General features: G+C 45.4%; 1 protein-coding gene across 1 annotated transcript in view; it reads left to right on the top strand.

Moving 5' to 3' along the window:
* DICER1 (dicer 1, ribonuclease III) overlaps nucleotides 1-11,049 on the top strand; it is a 60,489-nt gene extending 49,440 nt beyond the window's left edge. Inside the window, exons 24-29 of the mRNA XM_081090496.1 lie at nucleotides 571-726; nucleotides 3,732-4,620; nucleotides 6,452-6,720; nucleotides 8,966-9,128; nucleotides 9,219-9,294; nucleotides 9,635-11,049. Of these exons, the coding sequence (XP_080946622.1) occupies nucleotides 571-726; nucleotides 3,732-4,620; nucleotides 6,452-6,720; nucleotides 8,966-9,128; nucleotides 9,219-9,294; nucleotides 9,635-9,800 (1,719 nt within the window). The 3' untranslated portion in view covers nucleotides 9,801-11,049. The remainder of the gene's footprint in view (nucleotides 1-570; nucleotides 727-3,731; nucleotides 4,621-6,451; nucleotides 6,721-8,965; nucleotides 9,129-9,218; nucleotides 9,295-9,634) is intronic.
* Nucleotides 11,050-14,063: the final 3,014 nt, after the last annotated feature.

Raw genomic sequence — 14,063 nt, 5'->3', positions numbered from 1 at the left:
ACAGAAATGAGGGTTTTATTGATGCAAATAAACAAGGGAGTTGTTCTTTATTGCCTTTTGCTCGACTTTAAAATGATTGAACAATACTCTCTTGAAATACCATTCAAAACAAAGGAGTGATGCTGGAGAAAACATTACATTTGAAGTTATTTGTGGCACGGGCTCTCACATTGTAAAGCAGTTTGAGCTCTGTTCAGGGCCAGATGCACTTTACTTCATTGAGAATATTGTGACCTCTTGGACTTATGTGGATTCTTTTTCAAAAATTTCAAAATTAGCATTTTGCATTTTATATCATCATTTTATATCAACCTGCTTTCTACAGGTTGAAATTGAACTGTTTCTTCTGACTTAAGGAATTTGCATGTATACATCAGTTTTTTCGGATCTGCATTTAAAACTCAAATACTCATCTAACTACACTAAAGGATAGAGGACTTAATATTTTCCATGAGTCTTTATAATTGATGAGCAGTTATAATAATCTAGGTACAAATACGTTCACATGCTCCTGTGAGTGACAGCAGAGAAGGTGCATAGTAAGTGTGTTGTAAACTTTTTCTGCCGAAGGTCAGCAACTGCAATCTGTATCGGCTCGGGAAGAAGAAGGGGCTGCCCAGCCGCATGGTGGTGTCCATATTCGACCCCCCTGTGAACTGGCTTCCTCCTGGTTATGTCGTCAATCAAGACAGAAGCAGCACAGATAAATGGGAGAAGGATGAAATGGTAAGTTTGTGGTCACCGGAGGATTCCTTTTTTGGTGAGGGGAGAAATTTGTTCTATTAAGTTTTTGTTTTTTCCCCCTGGTATGTTTATAATAGAGTATATATTTGATATATTGATTTAATATCTCTATAAATAGACTGTCTTTTCATTGGATTTAGAAACAATGTTGCAATTTTGAAAGAAGACACTTTCTCTTCCTTTGTGCAAGTTAGAAGATTATCTAATTTAATGTTCAAAAGAAGAAAAATAAAACATTTTTTATATAACATTTCACCTTACTGTTAGGTGTTATAGTTTATCATAGATTCCCTACTTAGCTCTGTTCAGTTAAATGACTTTTCAGTGACCTATGATCTCTAGTCTGTGAAATAATACAATTTCAATAAGATCTTGCTTTTGCAGCTCAGGGTTTTTGCAGGACTGTTTCTTCTTTTGTGACCTAAAAATAATAAGTAAATAAATCGCCATACGTAAAGGTTGTAGGTTTCTGGCAATAGTTTAAATGTTGCCTGATTTCAGAAGATGCGGTTGCTTCCTGGTATCTTGTCTTGAAGGCCAGCAGAGGGCACCTGGGAGGGCCTGGGCGCTGCGCTGGTGGGGCAGCCGGGCCAGCATTGGCTGGGAACTCCAGCGCCTCTGCCAGGGGCGCGGCGCGCAGGCGGCCGGCTCTCAGTGACTCTCCCTCGGTGAGCCGCGCGCTGTGGCTTCCCTTTCGCTTCCGGGACGGTGAGCAGGCGCGCCCGGCTGTGTGTGTCGCCTTCTTTCTGACATGCAGGTCCCAGCCGTCTGTCTTCAGTGTTTCTGGGTCACACACTCGGTGACTCAGTCTGGATTTTACCTCTGTATTGAGTATATTTTTAAGTCACGCAGTTTTTGACTTACAGATAGTTAACTTATGTGGGAAAACATGAGAATATTTTAATAAGAATTGGGTTAGAAAAAGTACATGTTATTAATTTAGAGATAGGTAGAACCTTAGGAGGAAATGTGTAGACTCTGAGAACTTTAGAGAAAATAATACATTTTTACAAAAATTATTCTGGCAACAATTATTGTGCTTTGTAAATACTGTTTTATAATATAATTGACTTTTTAAAAAAACTACGAATATAGAAGAATAAAGCTGATGTAGGCATGTCCTTTTGATTTAAAAAAGTTGTGTTTTTGTTTTTAAGGTCTAGCAAACAGTTCTTTTTCTTGACATTGCAGAAGAACTGGCACTTTGGTTCCTGGAAAACATTAAGAATACTGTTCCTACTTCCACTGAGTAGTTTATACAATGAAACAGGCCCTTACATGCTATTGCAAAGCATAGTCTCGTTGCATTCCTGTTGTCACTGCCCTGCCCTCAGCAATCATGCGGGGCAGTCGCTAGGCAGAAAGCGCACGGGGACTGTGGAGGAGAGTTGCAAGCTGGGCTTTTATTTTTAAAGAGCGTGAAGTGCTCTTGGGAACCGCTGAGTGAGGTAGAGTCCCACTGTTCTGCAGGGAAACGGAAACCCTGGGACTTAAAGAACTTTGCCCAAGGTCATACAGCTTCTTTGTGATAAAGCCCCGTCCTTTGTTTTGTTTCTTGCTTTTCTGCACTCCACTGATTTTAGCTTATGTTAGCATCTCTATAAAAATATATGTGGATGTTTTTAATTAAAAATTAGTCAGTCTGATTTTTTTTTAATTGTAATTTGGCCCTTTCTTCTAAGGACCAAACAGTTAGTAAAAAAAGAAAAATCTCGTGTTACCAGGAAAGTATAGGATTTTTAACAGGGAATAGTTCCTCGAGGTCTGCCATTGTAGTTTCTTTTAGTTCCTTATTCTTGAAAAAGTTTTATAAACTTTTTTTATTTAAAAAAATATACATTGTTAAAGGTATATGGCTTGGCTCACTGCTCTTATTTCTTTTCAAACAATTACAGTTTGTATCTCTTTTGAGTCTGGCTTAAAATGAAAATATTTGCAGCATTTAAAAAGCGCTTGACAGAAAGTTTGAAAACCTTTCAGAACACTCTGGAAAGTTGTCATTCTCAAAAGTGAAGCACAGCCTGCTGCCTCTCCCCCAAAGTCAAGTCTTGATGTGTGTGGTTTTTCTTGTTTGTGTTTTTTTTATTTTTATTTTATTACTCAACAGAAATTTGGCATCTTCCTAGCATTGCAAAAAAGTTACGTCATTACTGAATCCTAGCCCATTATTAAGGTTGTCATTCACAAATAAGCTGTTGCCAAAGAAATTGGAATTAGCAAAGATCCTCTGACAGAAATTGGATTGTTGTGTTTCATGTTAGTCTAAATTTTCTTCTATTTTTGTCAGTTACGCTATAATCAGTTACCCTGATTACTGTAGCTCAGTGGAGGGGAAAAGCATAATTTCTCAAATTCATAGCTTAGGTCAGTGATCACTTTTAGTTTTCAAGTAAAGCAATTTAGTTTTACATTGTAGCAAATGTACTTTGATTTGAAGTAGAAATAGGGACAGACACTATATCATGAAACTTGCACATTTTTAATGTTACAAAGATTTAAGAAATAATTCTGTTTTATATTATACTCTTAATTGCAAAGATAATGCTTTTTTGCATTTGGAATTTAATTTTATTAATTTGAAAATCTTTTAGAACTTTTTCGGCAAAATTGAAGATCTCTGTGGTTGGCACATGAGTACTTTCATTGTGTATTCTGCCGGAGTGAGAGTTCTCAGCTGAATTTTGCCTTGTGGCCATTAACTTTAACTTCATATTCCATGTATAAAATCATCAGCTTAAAGCTTCGGACTGGATAAAGGTCATTTTATAACTCAGAAAATGAACATTCAAAGTACATGTTTTACTTTGTTTATATGATTAAATAACTTATTTTATGTTAATTGAAAACAAATGGCTGTGATTTTAAAGTTGCCTTTTAGTATTTGTGGTTGTCATTTGAAATTATCCATAACCCTTGCTTTTATTGAGTCTCCAACCCTTTTAAAACCAGCAGCTATGTCTCCCTCCTGCCCCATTCCCCTCTTGCAGACAAAGGACTGCATGTTGGCTAATGGCAAACTGGACGATGACTTTGACGAGGACGAGGAGGACGGCCTGCTGTGGAGGGCCCCCAAGGAGGACGCCGACGACGAGGACGACCTCCTGGAGTACGACCAGGAGCACATCCAGTTCATAGACAACATGCTGATGGGCTCGGGAGCGTTTGTGAAGAAAATCCCTCTCTCCCCCTTTTCAGCCGCCGACTCAGCATATGAGTGGAAAATGCCCAAAAAAGCCTCCTTAGGTAGCATGCCGTTTTCAGCAGACTTCGAGGACTTTGACTATAGCTCTTGGGATGCCATGTGCTATCTGGATCCTAGCAAAGCTGTGGAAGAGGATGACTTTGTGGTGGGGTTCTGGAACCCGTCAGAGGAAAACTGTGGTGTTGACACAGGGAAACAGTCCATTTCTTACGACCTGCACACGGAGCAGTGCATCGCTGACAAGAGCATCGCCGACTGCGTGGAGGCCCTGCTGGGCTGCTACTTAACCAGCTGTGGCGAGAGGGCGGCTCAGCTGTTCCTCTGCTCGCTGGGGCTGAAGGTGCTCCCTGCAATTAAAAGGACTGAGCGCGAGAAGGCCGTGTGCCCTGCCCGGGAGAATGGCAGCAGCCAACAAAGGAGCCTTTCAGGGAGCCGGGCGGCCCCGGCCCCGGCCCCGGCCAGCTCCCGCGCCGCCGCGGGGAGGGACGTGGAGTACGGCTGCCTGAAGATCCCGCCCCGCTGCATGTTCGACCATCCGGACGCAGATAAGACGCTGACGCACCTCATATCCGGTTTTGAGAATTTTGAAGAGAAAATCAACTACAGATTCAAGAACAAGGCTTACCTTCTGCAGGCGTTTACCCACGCCTCCTACCACTACAACACCATTACCGGTAAGGCGCCAGGCCCGCCGCTTCTCTGAAAGTGCGGCCACGTGTTAATCGCGTTATTTTGGCCTCATAGGAAAATGATCTATGCGTGTTCAGACTCGGTGCTTAACTCGCGGGGCGGGGGAGGAGGCCACGGCCAGCGGAAAGCCTGGCCTCTCCTCTGGGGCAGGCGCTGCTCTTTGGGAGGAGGGGGGTGGCCCTCTGTCCCGCTCGCACATGTCACGTCACGTGCTGCGGGATCCCGGGGAGCGGCCGCATCGTGGGGTGTCTCTCCTGTCTCGGCCCGCCCAGGCGCTCTCTGCCGCCCAGGGCTGCTCTGGGCTCCTGATGTATGTGTGTTCTGGAGGTACTTCCACACCCTTTTATCGTAATTCTAAAGATGAATAGATGGTAAGAAACTGCTTCACAGAGGCTTCATGCCCTTGCTCTGACCGCTGTCGTCTTCTCTGCACTGTGCTCCCTGCTGCTTCCCGTCTGTAGGTAACAGGCTCCCAGCCCGTTGCCTTAGAACAGCGTCGCCAACCTTTCAGACCTCACGGACCACCGGTTGGCGACGCTGCCTTAGAAGGAGGAACAGGCACCTAACAGCTAACACCACGCCAGCCTGCGCAACACAGCTGAAGTCCAGGTGTTTTTCTGTCTCACAGTAACAAGTGCTTGAGTCCAGAACACCAAAGCCAAGCAGAAAGTGTGTGTAAGGAAAAGAATGTAGGTTAAGATGGTCTGAGGAATGTGAAGCCAAAAGCGAAAAGGCATCCGACTCCATTCTAGAAAGATTGGTGAAACGAAACCTGTTTTTCTTGGAGAGTGTAACGGCCTGGTTTTCTACCGCCCAGTCCTGGGTGAGGCCTGGGCTCTAGCCTGTCTCAGCCCCTCCCTGGGGGGCGGCTGGGCAAGTCATTCTATCTGTCCCTGCCTCAGTTTCCGCAGGCGAAGGGACTCTTTACTAATGGAGAAAGATGAGGTGCTGGTTAATATCGGTAACTTTCACATTTTGACAATCAACTGCTTTTGCTCAAGGTCTTGGCTCACTTCGCAACTTTTATTTCTCAGTCTCTTGGTTTGTGTAAAATTCATTTTTTCTATTAATCTTTTTTTTTTTTTTAGAGGGAGAGAAAGGGAGGGTGGGGTGGGAGAGGGAGAGAGAAACATCGATGTGAGAGTGAAACATGGATTGGCTGCCTCCTGCACTCCTACCAGAGATCGAGTCCGCAACCTGGGCATATGCCTGACCGGGAGTCAAACCGGCAACCTTTCCGTGCACAGGACGACGCCCCACCAACTGAGCCACACCAGCCAGGGCTCAGTTTCACTGTTTCTAATCCAGGTTGAGAAGAGGGTCTCCTTATAGGGTTATCTGTGTAACAGATGTAACGCAGAAATGGCGAGGCGTGTGCCACTTAAATACATTCACGTGTGAGTGAGTGGTGTGCAGTGATGAGACCGCGGTGGAGGCGGACGCACAGGGTGGGGCTCAGTAAGGGATGCGGGGTGGGGACCTGCCTGCCCAGCTCGGTGCCGGGGGAAAGGGCTCAGGGATAAGGATGTCTCCTGGGAAAGGTTTTCCTCACAAGACGTTTGTCTTCGGGCCACCTAGAGATTTTCTGACCACATGTGTATATAAGAAATGTGCTTAATTTGCCATTAAAATGTAATTACCAGAGGCTTCAGCAAGTGAGATGTCAAGTGATTTTGTCCTTGAAGCGCGTGTATGAGATGAACCCAGAAAAAAGTCTCTGCCATGGCTCTCGGGCAGGCCTCTCGCCGGTCATTCTGCAGAAACCGGGTCAGGGCGTTGCCCAGGCTCATGGCCCCCCTTTGGCTCCTCCCTCAGATTGTTACCAGCGCCTGGAATTCCTGGGAGACGCGATTTTGGACTACCTCATAACCAAGCACCTTTACGAAGACCCGCGGCAGCACTCGCCGGGCGTCCTGACAGACCTGCGCTCCGCCCTGGTCAACAACACCATCTTCGCGTCCTTGGCCGTGAAGCACGACTACCACAAGTACTTCAAGGCCGTGTCCCCGGAGCTCTTCCAGGTCATCGACGTGTTTGTGCAGTTCCAGCTCGAGAAGAACGAGATGCAGGGCATGGACTCCGAGGTCAGTGCTGCTGAGCGTGTGCGAGTCAGGGGGAGCCGCTGACCGGGGCTCTGGGGAGTCAGGGCTCGGCTCACAGCTGTGCAGAGGGACGGCCGGAGCCAGGCTGCGGTGCCCGCACCGTGCGATCCTGGGGAGAGCTGAGGTGGGCCGGAGTCTTCGGGGGCCTTTTAGGAATGGAGGCATGTGGCCATTCACAGGGAGAGGGAGCCCAGCGCGGTCCAGTGTGGCACCCTTCCCCACCGATTCAGGCTCCTGAGGGGTGTGGCGCCACCCCCGCGGTGGCCTAACCCAGTGGCCTCCTCGGGGCTTCTCCCTGCCTTGCTCTTCAGCATGTGTCGGGAATATTTGCTCATGTCTCAGGTAAGCAGTACAAACACGTATTCTGCTTCTACTGGAAATGGAAAATCTCAGTTAAAAACCAAACTTCTGCATTGCTAACCGTTGGAATTTGAGAGGCTTCTCCGTAAGTTCAGCCAGAGGTTCGTTGGTGATGGAGCTGTTTCTGATGTTGGTGACTCCTCTGCAGCTTTGTCCGCAAGGCTGTTGCTTAGGTGTTCCCAGCGCCCGTCCGGAGTGCTTGCCGCCACTCCTCTGCGTCCCTCCCCCCCATGCTGACTCCTTGGCTTTCCTTCCTTTTGTAGATTTTTTGTAAGGAGTTAAGGAACTTATTCATAAATTCCTCTGATAGCTGTTGTCATTGTTCTTTTTTGATTGGTTCCTTTTTAAATTTCAAACCGTTGTTGGGGCTTGCATGCATTCCCTTGGCTCCCTTGGAAGCGAAGGCTCTCAGTCTAGACCAGCCGCAGGCCGGCAGGCAGGCAGGCTCCGTGCAGGCGGCCGGCGCTGCCTCGGGCAGTGTGAGAGCGAGTGTGGTCGCAGGAAACTAGGCCGTAGAACCGTCTGGCAGTCAGCATCACTTCTGGTCTCATCCTCCCAAACGCTGCAAGCTTCGAATGAGAGAGATTCGCCTAAATTTAAATGCCCTTTTACATGACAAGGGGACCTACTGGTTCTGTAATCTGTGTTCCTTCTTTTTTCCTCTCCGTTGTTTACGTAAATATGTATGGAAGTTACAAAAACTAATTGGAAATGTCATGGTCTGGCTTTTTAAATTTACTATTTGATCTTAAGAATTCTCTCCACTTTTCTGAGCCTCAGTTTCCTCATCTGTAAAAGGAAAGAATTAAACTTCATATGTTTTAAATTTCCTTTCTACCTCAAAACCATGATATATGAACAGTAACTGTCTTACTTTTCCAGGAGTCGGTATTAGAATTTGTATATAGAACCTTGTTTCACTAAAAACTGCTTAGAAATTACTGTCCCCTCCTTTTAATTTCTCTCTCTCAAGTAGTTTATGTTTATTTTGGAAAGCAGATGTAAACATGCATATAAGAGGGGTTATGCTATGCGTGATTTCCACACTCTCTTCTTTTCCCTGCGTGTGTGGGGGTGACTGTCAGTAGCTGCATGCTGGTCAGGGCACGGCTGTCAGGGAGCGCATCTAGTCGTCCTTGCAGCTGGGTATTTAAACTGCTTTTAGTTAGGACTTTTAATAAACATGGATGTGATAAATATGCTTATATATCCAGTTACCGCCTTACGATAAGTTCCCAGAGGTGGAATTGCTGCGAAAAAACAATTGTGAACCTTTAAAAGGCTTTTGATACGCATGTAAGTTTTTATTCTGTGAAGTTGAATACCTGCTGTTTGTCAGGTACTCTTTTACAGCAAACATGCATTAAGTGTTTCATAAAAAGGAGCTTGGAGGAAAATATCTTCCAAATAGGGTTTCCCTGCCCAGAAAGGGGCCGTCCGTGCCCTCAGCAGCGTGTGTCCTCCCTGCCTGTCCCACCAGCACTCCCCCTCCCTGCCCAGCCGCCGGCCAGCTCTGCGGAGGTGCAGTTCTTTGATGATGAGTGAATTTGAAAGTTTTTAAAATACGTTTATTTATTGACTATTTCTAATTTTGTGTTAAAAATTTTGTTCTTATTGAAAAATAATCTTTTTTTCTTTGCTGGGTATAGACTGTTAAAAGGGAGGGGATTTTTTTTTTTTTTTTTTTGGAGAAATTTGAAAACACTTCATTTTTAGGTAAGTTACTGCTTGTGAAGAACCTAGTGCCATGTGGAGGCAGCCGTGAACAGCTGGTATCGTTACCTTTGTTAGCGATGGAATGAGGGTCCCAGCCGGGAAAGGAAGCTGCCTTCCTGCCTCCTGCTCACAGTCCCTTTTCTCTCCCCAGCTCAGGCGGTCCGAGGAGGATGAGGAGAAGGAGGAGGACATTGAAGTCCCCAAGGCCATGGGGGATATTTTTGAGTCACTTGCTGGTGCCATTTACATGGACAGTGGGATGTCGCTGGAGATGGTTTGGCAGGTGTACTATCCTATGATGCGGCCACTCATAGGTACTGTGGCTCCCCTTCAAAAAAAGCAGAATCAAAATTCAAAGGAACTTCAAGGGTATTATTTACATTATTCTTTCACTTTGATTACAGAAAAATTTTCTGCAAATGTGCCCCGTTCCCCTGTGCGAGAATTGCTTGAAATGGAACCAGAAACCGCCAAGTTTAGGTAAGCAAAGATGTGCATGGAAAAAATTAACTTATTTCAAATCCAGGGGGAAGTTCTCACAGATGCCGTAAATGAACGATTCCGAAAAATATTTACACGGGGGCACGCTCTCCGCAGTTTCCACTTGTAGTCTGATCGACTTCTCTGCTGTTTTATAAAGTGACGCTGAATTAAAGAAGCCACAGCAGCCCGCCGGCCGCTGTGCGTGAGCCGTCGTGCACGTTTCCCTGGTGTGGTGTCAGCCTGTGCGGGCTCCCGGCCGAGAGCTCACACTCAGAGCTGATTGACAGTCATAATAAATACTCCGACTTCTAATTCATGCTGTTTGGCCTCTTTACAGCCCGGCGGAGAGGACCTACGATGGCAAGGTCAGAGTCACCGTGGAGGTGGTGGGGAAGGGGAAGTTCAAAGGCGTGGGTCGCAGCTACAGGATCGCCAAGTCTGCAGCGGCAAGAAGAGCCCTCCGCAGCCTCAAAGCCAATCAACCTCAGGTTCCCAGCAGCTGAAGCCCCTTTTTAAAATTAAAAAACAAAAAAGCAGAATAAGGTAGAAAATACTTAGATTGAAAAGGATGATTTAAAGTTGATACTGAGTGGAATGAATAGAAGGCAGAATTTAAAGTTTGTTTGATAACAGGATAGATTACAGAATAAAACATTTAACCTATGTATAAAAATTTTGGAACTAATTGTAGTTTTAGTTTTTTGCGCAAACACAATCTTGTCTTCTTTCCTCACTTCTGCTTTGTTTAAACCACAAGAGTGCTTTAATGATGGCATTTAGCAAGCGTTCAGAGCAATTACGGATGGTTTGTTTTGTTTTTAGTATAATTTCCTCACCTTGGCTTAGTGTTAGGAGGCCAGGGAGCTGAAAACTCACACAGTCCCTAGAGTGACGCAGAGTCCTCGTGCCCCCGGTCTGTGCGGCATCTCCAGCCTGCGCTGGGGAGCCCAGAGGACGCTGCGAAGCGGGGACGTGTGCCGTGTCACCTCGGTGCCCACGTTCTGCGAAGATGGTGTTCCCAGCGCCATTGCACTTCATCGTGGGGGACAGATGTCAATGGCATTGGCTGGCCAGCTGGTGAATCCAGTGTTAGTGTTCTCGTGCCACGTGTGACAAAGGTTCTTGCCTTAAACGTAACGTCCTCATGGATACGCTTTAATTTCTGATCTTTTTTGGAACAAACTGATCTTACATTCCCTGCATTTTATTGTGCATTAGATGTTGAGACTGTGGGATTCACAACCCACTAGTGTAGCTGAAACTGAAAACAGGAGATTTGGATCTGGCACGTGTGTACTAAAGACATTTAAAAACCAGAATCTGTAGACGGGATTTTTTACAAAACACCATAATAAAAATGATCTTTGGCTAGCTACCCAGTTTTACTTAAAAAACCTCCTGCTAGGTAGTTCCACTGATAGAAATTGTGGCAAATAATTTTGCCCTATAGGCTGTTTCTCTAACAAAATTAACCTTAGACATATCACACCTAAAATATGCTGCAGATTTTATAATTCATTGGTCACTTATTTAAAGACAGGCCCAGCACCTTCCCCTTTCGCCTTCTCCCGTGAGTGTCTGCTGCACTGTCCACCATGCTGCGTGTACTGCACTACCAAAGCTGTGCTAGCTGTGGGAGTTTAAAGTGTGAGAAAACTGCCACGATTGTGATACGTCCATGATTTAGCTTGTTAATTTAGCTCAACTAGCTCATTATTTCTGTCTTCGGAAAAGAAACAAAAAAAGACATTTTTAGGCATTTGCCTACGTTTCTTTAATTAGACCTGTCGGCACTCTTCACTTAAATACCTCAGTTCTTTTCTTCTGCATGCGTTTCCCCCTGTTTGGTGCTATGTTTATGTATTATGCTTGAAATTTTAATTTTTTTTTGCACTGTACCTATAATACCTCTTAATTTACCTTTATAAAAGCTGTGGGCTGGTCTTGCACTCCCACCAACATACCAGTAGAGGTTTGCTGCAATTTGCCCCATTAATTATGCTTGAAGGTTAAGAAAGCTGAGCAGAGGTGTCCAATGTTCCCAGCACATCGTTCTGAACTTGATCTTCTTGCCGTGCTGCATTTCTGTTTAATTGCAGTTGAATACTGTACCTCCCGCTGTCTGCACCCCTCCCCGAGCAGCGCTCTGCACGTGTCGGCCCGAGGCTGCCGCTTCACTGGCGAGGAGGCCTCAGGGAGGGACGCCCAGCTCCCGACCTCACTTGTCCCCAATCTTACATTGGGATGGATCTAAATTATTAATTGCGTTCCTGAGCAAATTAATTTGGGTGGCCTCGTTTTTAAAATACTGAATTCTGATTTGGAACCTTAGATTTCCGTTTCGTTTTTTAAAAATCTTAGCAGAAGGTCTCATGGCAAGTTAAAACCAAGCAATTCTTGGATTACGGGACTGTAACCGTGTCCTTGAGCAAGTAAGGCTGGGTGTGGATTTGACTTGTGATGAAGGCATATCACAGATGTCCGAACAGCGCACCGACTACCTGCTGCAGGCGGAGGGCTGCGTTGTCTAGCGCCCTCATCCCTCCTGGCACCAATGTCAGATTGTTCACAGTACAGTTCCCACTGGGAGAAAATGCCTCAATATATTTTGTAACCTTAAGAAGAGTATTTTTTGTTGATACTTTAAAAGTTCAGACTTGGATATGATTAGGTCATACATTCTCAGGGGTTCAAATTTCCTGCTACCATTCAAAATGTTTTATCAGCAGCAAACTTGAGCTATTTCTGGTTTTGTTTGTTTTTTTGCTGGAGAAAATTAGCTGATTTTAGTTTGTGACTCCCACTTTGAAGCAGTCTCTGACCCCTGGTTGCTCTGTTATAAAGAAAAGCTATGAGTTGGCGAGAGAAATGGTTATGAACGCTCTGTGCCGCTGAATCTCATGCTGTAACGTTCCCGTCGAGCTTGTTGAAATGTTCCGCGTCTGTTAATTAGGTAAAGGATCACTCTGCATGGCCCGCCCGTCCCCGTCCCCCCTCCTCCCCCCACCGTGTGTGCCATCCCTTCGTCCTGTGATGGCGACGGGAGGCGGGATGCAGCGTGAGCCTGTGGGTGCTGCGGGCGCGGGGGAGGCCTGCACGCCTGCCCTGAAGCTGACCGCAGAGGCTCCCCATTGTAAACGTCTTTAACTTCTGTGTGTACCTTCGCCGTCCTCACTATGCTGCGCGTGTCACCCGCCCCACCCCCCCCCCCCCATGGAGCACAGAGCAGCATTGCACTTGGTACCATGCTTACCTCATTTCAAGGAAATATGCTTAACTGAGAGCAAAAAATGTGGTTTGGCCTCGCTGCTGTTTTGATTTACCGAATTTGAAAAAGATAATTCTAATGCCTGCAATGTGTCATGTATCCTTGCACAACTTCAATGGATCATTCTCGTCTGTGGCATTTTTACTGTTTGTGAAAGTATGACAAAGATTTGTTAACTGAACTCTTAATTATGTTTAAAAATGTTTGTTACTTTTTCCTTTTATATTATGTGATGTGATTAAATGTAGAATGACCTCTAACACTCCTGTAATTTTTATCATTGAACATACTAATATTTTTATTTTCTTAATAATAGCTTGCCCTCAGAGAGATTCAGATTCCCCGGCCTAAATCGCAAGAGATGTAGGCGCCTTTGGTTCCGGTGGTTCAGCTCATGCACCGGCGCTCACCCGGCAGTCGGCCCTTCCGTGGGCGCCTGGAGCGGGCGGGGCTGCGGGCGGCAGAGCAGTCCAGCCCCGGGCCAGGGGCTTTCCTTTCCATCTCGCTCTGAGGGGATCTCATTCTCTCGCAGAATGTAATCCGCGAGACGGAGACCTTGGTGTTTTTCTTTAAGCAGCGTCTGGAATGACGTTGAGTCCTTAGCCAGCGTTGTCCTCGCGGAAGAGAGGCGCACGCTGCGTTTATCACCTGACGGTTATTTTAATTCCATTTACATAGGTGTATTTTTTCAGCCACTGATTACTTCAGGAATTTAATTATCTCCAGATGAATTCCTTTATTTTATATTGTTCATGAAATGGTTTTAAGACACATCGAAGACCGAGCATATTAAAATGATCTTAAGAGTTGGAGACCCTAGGAGTGACGTTAGGGAGCTTGCATTAAGACTCGGTATTTTCCACCAGCAGTGAAAATGGTCTCGCGAAACTGACTTGTAAATATATTTTAATCATTAACTGCTTCTTTTTCAGTCTGTTTTTATTTGGACATCAACCAGACAGTTTAGATTTTGTAGATGTGCTCAGAATTCACTGTGGCAGCCGGTTGGTTACACAGCAAAACTGCGAAGGTGAACAAAAGTGACATTTCTGGCATTTCTGTTGTAAATAGAGTGCAGGAAAATGACTAAAATCAAGTAATACTAACGTGAACTCTGATTGACAATAAAGTCTTTACCACCACACACGCAGCTGTTTTTAAGGGACGTGATGTCACTTCACACGTCGTCATCAGCAGAAGGCTGCGTCTGCACTCATGGGCCGCGGTTACCTTCCATCGTGTTTTTTTTTTGTGTAATAATTGTAGCTGAGTAAATCTCCAATAAAGTTATGGTCTGTTCACTGCGTGGCCTTCTATCTTTTTCTTTTCTCAATTTGATAGGCTCAACTGGGCGATAACTCAAGTAGTTGCCGCGGAAATGGTCTTTAAACGTTTTAATTCCGTGGTCAGCTGGAAACGCACGCTTTCGTCTGGTGACATCCTGTTTATCAGGCTCTGCTTGCCGTCGGCGGTAGTGTTCTGTAGGAACAACTCTCTT

The sequence above is a fragment of the Myotis nattereri genome (genome assembly GCF_964212035.1).
Source record: "Myotis nattereri genome assembly, chromosome: 1".
In the NCBI taxonomy this organism is placed as follows: domain Eukaryota; kingdom Metazoa; phylum Chordata; class Mammalia; order Chiroptera; family Vespertilionidae; genus Myotis; species Myotis nattereri.
This window is presented reverse-complemented; position numbering and strand designations above follow the sequence as displayed.